We start from the raw sequence: 5,075 nt of genomic DNA, 5'->3' as shown, positions 1-5,075 counted from the left end.
TGACTTGCTTGGCTGCCCTTGAGCTGATTGATTCGGTGGCCCTTGAACTCCGAGCTAATGGTGGAGAATTCGAGGTAAGGGCCCATAAATGAGGGGGACACCTTCCTACAAATCCTCTAGCTTGTTCTCCCACGAATTTGGCTGCCAAGTGCTCATTAAGACCTTCAATTTTGTCTCCAAGTTGACCAAAAAGGCTACACAAAGCACCCATTAGACTTGTTGGCATAATGACTAACCAAATTCACTCTATTAACATAAAAATAATCAAAAACATGCAATAAACAAATGAGAATGGTGGACTAAGCCAAATTAGGAGGTTGAATGAGCCCAAATAATTGTACATTTTTGGGGCTCATCATCACCCCCCTACTGAAAGTGTTGCTCATCCTCTGAGCAACCAAATCTCTCCCCTTGTCTTTGATGGCCTTGGTGACTTCCTTGGCTAGCATCTCGGCCGATTTCTCCTTTGGCTTCCCGCTTTTCAGACTTTCCTGTAGAAACTGTTCGCTGGCTTCCTGTAGAAACAGTCTCTGTCTTCCTGTAGAAGCAGTCTGCTAACTTCCTGTAGAACCAATTTCACTGATTTTACTTGCTTGGCCGGGGGTTCCTTCTCCTTGAACTGTGCTGCCTGAAAGCTGACGAATCCAACATGAATGGCAAGTCTAATGTATTATAAAAGCACACAAGTACAATGAGCTGCCCGAGAATAGATAGTGCATGCCAAATCTGGATGGGAAAGAGTGTTTCCAGGCCTTTAACTAAATCGAATGGCATTCTTATTGAACTCTACTAAGAATTGATAACAGAAGCAGAACAGAACATAAGATAGATCAAGTTGTCCTTGCCTCAACAGCTACTGGTACACAACAAATGGCATGGAATGCTCGAACAGTGCTTCCATGTATTGAAGGTGGTGTCCAATTTATTAAAGATAATAGCTGGTATATGATCTCATCAGATCCCAATAATGCAGCTGCTGTGTCATTTGTTCTTTGGGGCAATGCTGTAGACATAGCAAGGTTTGCATAGGTATTAGCAGCTTCTTCTCTCAAAGTAAATATAGTTGACAGTGGTGTGCATAGAAGGTCCAAGATGGGTCAGACCACCCCATCTTTGATCATTTGTAACGCATTCTCAGGTAAACTTGAAAGATTTTGAAGTGCCCCAATGGCTGCTAACTTTGACTTCAAATTAACATTTGAAATCATTTCAAGAAGTGGAAATACAACTCCCTCTTTGAGCAATGCAGCGTTGTTTTCATCTGTTAAACCTATCTCTCACAACTTACTTGCTATAACAATCTTCATTGTGTCAGACCCTTCTCTCAGGTTCTGTATCAAGGGCTTGAAATAGTTCGCCTGTGCCATTTGCACTACATTATGCTCACTGTATGGGAGATTCTCCAGAACTCCGTTTGCATCCTTAGCAGCTTTAGGATTGTCGCTATTTGACATTGTTACAAGGAGGGGGATACAACCTTGTACCTTGCCAATCTGTTCACACACAGCCATATCCTTTGAAAGCTCTAAAAGCAATTCCACGGCTTTCATACCCTCTGCAATATCACGTGCAAGTGAACGAACAATAAAATAGCATGATCCACCTCAGCTATTTTCACCTTTCTTCAAGCTCCAAACTTGATGAAGAGAAACTCAGGCTTCGCTGCTCTGCTGCACTTTCCTGTAGACGACATCCTGTAGAAACGCCTGTAGGATGTCTCTGCGCCTTTGAATGATCTTTGCATGCGGGAGAATTGTTAACAAGCCCAAAACTTGATGAAGGACGTGAGTTTAACATTTGCAAGTGTAAATGAACAACAGTTAGCAAGTGTACCTAAACAACAATTACGTGAGTCTTCAGCCGAACGTTCCTTTATCCACTGCGTGATTTGTGGTGAGGTGGCAGAGACCTGCGCTTAGCCCATGCAAACTGTTCGTCCCCTGCAGTTCCATCTGCCTGTAATCCCTTACCATTTGTTTCACTGGAGTTTAAACTATCCATAACTGGCTGTGTTTTTTCAGTTTCACGTGAATGACCATGTTGCGTGACTGTCGGCTAAGTTCTTAGGGAAGAAAATAAGCTGAACCTTACTAATTCGTGGCTTAATCCCACCATTCCATTAATTCATGTAGTTTTCGAAATAAATTTATGCAATAGAGGAATGAGTTTGTCACATACCTCGAAGTGGAATGGCTGCCGTGAGCTTTTTGCTGTTGCCTGCTCTGATTTTGCTGCTGCATGCTTAGTTTTCCTGATTGCATATGGCTTGGCTGCTGATCCTTGATTGCTTTTTTCATGTGCAGGTGTCCTCTGGCCGGATCTGAGTGCATGCAATCATTTCCACGTTCAACTCTGCCCGTTCAAGCTGCTGCTGCTGCATGGTCACAAAACCAGACTTCTTTTTGCCATTTCTCCCAAACGGTAGATTGGTTTGATCTAAAACTTGGTGAGCATGTTACTACCATCATTATTCATCTCCCATATCAAATTCGTGATCAATGGATGCACGGATTTCGAGAAAAATGGAAAATGGCATAAGATTTCAGAGGTCGATTTCTCAGAAACCGTGCATCGGAATCGGCTGAAACTGCTTGGGTAGGCTACTATTACCCATGTGCACCTCCCCATGAAACAGGTTTTAAAATGGATGCATGGATATGGAGAAAATGAAAAAATGGCTGATGGTGATGGAGGCTGATTTCTTGGAAACCGTGCACCGGAATTGCATGAAACTGCTCAGGCATGTTTTCATCGACCTTGTACAATTCCCCACAAAACGGTTTGTCAAATGGATGCATGGTTTTCAAGTTATGGCAAAAACAAATTTCGTTCTATGTCTTTTTGCTTCAAGGCTTCTTGCAGATTTTTGCATGGGATGACAAAATGAATTTTGGCTGTGATGCAGGTATGGAGATGATGGAGGAGGAGTTGGAAGATTGCAGGAGGACTTCTGAACCTTTGAGGAAGCTACCATGCTTGCCAAACCACTTTTTGAAATGCATGCCTAGTTTCCCACAATTTCTACAGGAAGTTCCTGTAGAAGCACAATGAGAAGCACAAGGAGGTGAAAAAAATGATGGATGAAGGCAAGGGATGGGCACACAAGTGCTTGCAGGCCTAACCAATAGACTCCCACCATCAGATTCACTTTTGAAATTGGATTTGGCTCGTCCAAAGGTTCTACAAGATGTTTCCTGTAGAAATACAGAGCTTCCTGTAGAAGACACATTTTTGAGGAAAGAAGCATAATGACATGAAAAAAATGATGGAAAAGGGGTGAGGAATGGAAACATGGATGTGGGTAGGCCTCATGGACATATTCCAAGCCTTCAGGTCCTCCTCGGAGATCAATTTGGCTTTTTTGTAAGCTTCCTGTAGAAGATATGAAACTTCCTGTAGAAGGCACAAAAACTCCTTTGTCTTTGATTTGAGTGCTCCTCCTGTCATGAAACGTCCTTCTTTAACCTGCAATTAGCCAATGGAAATTAGTTTCATTTTTCTTTTTCTTTTTCTCTTTTTTTTTGAAAAACAACTAGGGCGCCTCATGGAGGTTTTCACCCTAATTGCCTGCCTTGGGCGCCTCCAAGGGAGGTTTTCACCCAAAGATCTTATTCTCTTTTATCTTTTTTTTTCAACCCATTGACCGCCTCATGGAGGTTTTCAATCAATGAGCCAATCTAAGGCGCCTCCGAGGAGGTTTTCACCTTAGATTTCTATTTTCCTCTTTTTTCATTTTTTTTAATTTTTTTTTTTTCTCTTTTTTCTTTTTTCTTTTTTCTACCCTACCCTACTTGAAAAACAAAATCATTCTCAAGTATAAGAATACTTCCAATGGAGCCATGTGCACATCGAGATTAGAGAAAAAACGATGTGAAGGCTCGAAATGCATGCTTTGATAGGTATCCAGATCTCAGAGACCAAATGATCTGGCGTTGAAGGGATCAAACAAAACTGAGGAAGAAAGTACTGCTGCAACTTAGTGACCTCCGAAACCATATCTCAATATAGCTTTGATATCCTTGGTTCTTTTGCTGATCTGGATCATTCTTCATGTCACCTTCTAACGTGACTTTCTCATCTTCCTCTTTTTTCTGATCTTTCTCTTGAATACATGGAAGATCTGATGGTAACAATGAAGGAACTCTCTCGATCTCTGATTTAGATCTCTTTTCTTCATCAAGTGTAGCCCATGGTTCTTTGATCTCCTCTTTTGTATCTTCTTTTACTGGATGTGATCCTTCAATGCTTTCAAGATGATCTCTTTTTTGCAATGTTTTTCCTGAGCTTTGGTGAACATCATTGAGCTCAAAAGGAGTCATTTGCACATGTGGTGCCTCATCTTTGAAATTGGGTTGAGCTGCTCCATTGTGTGGCTTTGGAAATGGTACGGGTAGTTGAGTGGAGGTGTGAAATTGAGATGGAGATGGATGGCATTGTGGTTGGGTAGGCATTTGGGGTTGCCTTGGTGGAGGAGGAGGCGATGGTTGTGGATGAGCAGGTGGTGGAGGAAAATGAGCGGGATGAGAGTTGTACTGGGGCCTCCACTCCTGATAAGGTGCATTCCACTGAGGCTGTGGCTGAGCATAAGAGTGAAATGAATGAGCAACTGGTTGGGCATAATATGGATCTATGAAGGAACAAGGAGAATATGACCAAGGAGGAGGTGTAGACCAGGAAGGATGAGTAGGGGGATCCCAAGAAGGCATGAAAGTGGCTTGATAAGGGTCATAATAGGTCTCGGGTCTCCCTTGCAGCTCCTGCTGGTAAGATCTAGGTCCATGTTGCCTCCTTTGGTTCATATAATAGAGTGATTCAGTGGCTCCCTTGGCTCTTTGATATGCAGCTTTGATTCTGGGCAAGGAAGGGCACTGATCTGTAGGATGGTATTCTTCACATACAAAACACACTTCTAGGGAGTGCATTGGACATTCGTTCCTAGGATGCTTTTTAAGGCACCTAGGACAAAAAATGACCAAAGCCCTCTTGGCTTCTTCTTGCTTCTTTTGGATCCGCAAGGTATCCAGTTGCATGGCAAGAAACTGCCTCATGTCACTCTTGAAATCTTCGATCTGATT

General features: G+C 42.5%; 1 protein-coding gene across 1 annotated transcript; it reads right to left on the bottom strand.

The window, feature by feature from the left end:
* Positions 1-830: 830 nt before the first annotated feature.
* LOC149238850 (U-box domain-containing protein 44-like) lies at positions 831-2,001 on the bottom strand. The gene is made up of 3 exons (XM_089369682.1): positions 1,881-2,001; positions 1,289-1,555; positions 831-1,003 (listed from the first exon to the last, which is right to left on the bottom strand). The coding sequence occupies exons 1-3, from the start codon at positions 1,999-2,001 to the stop codon at positions 831-833; spliced, it is 561 nt and encodes a 186-aa protein (XP_089225808.1).
* Positions 2,002-5,075: the final 3,074 nt, after the last annotated feature.

Source organism: Pinus tabuliformis, chromosome 8 (assembly GCF_031772625.1).
Source record: "Pinus tabuliformis cultivar Carrire ecotype Pingquan chromosome 8, CPIR1, whole genome shotgun sequence".
Classification (NCBI taxonomy): domain Eukaryota; kingdom Viridiplantae; phylum Streptophyta; class Pinopsida; order Pinales; family Pinaceae; genus Pinus; species Pinus tabuliformis.
Note: the sequence above shows the minus strand (reverse complement) of the source record. Positions and strands in the feature narration are given on the sequence as shown.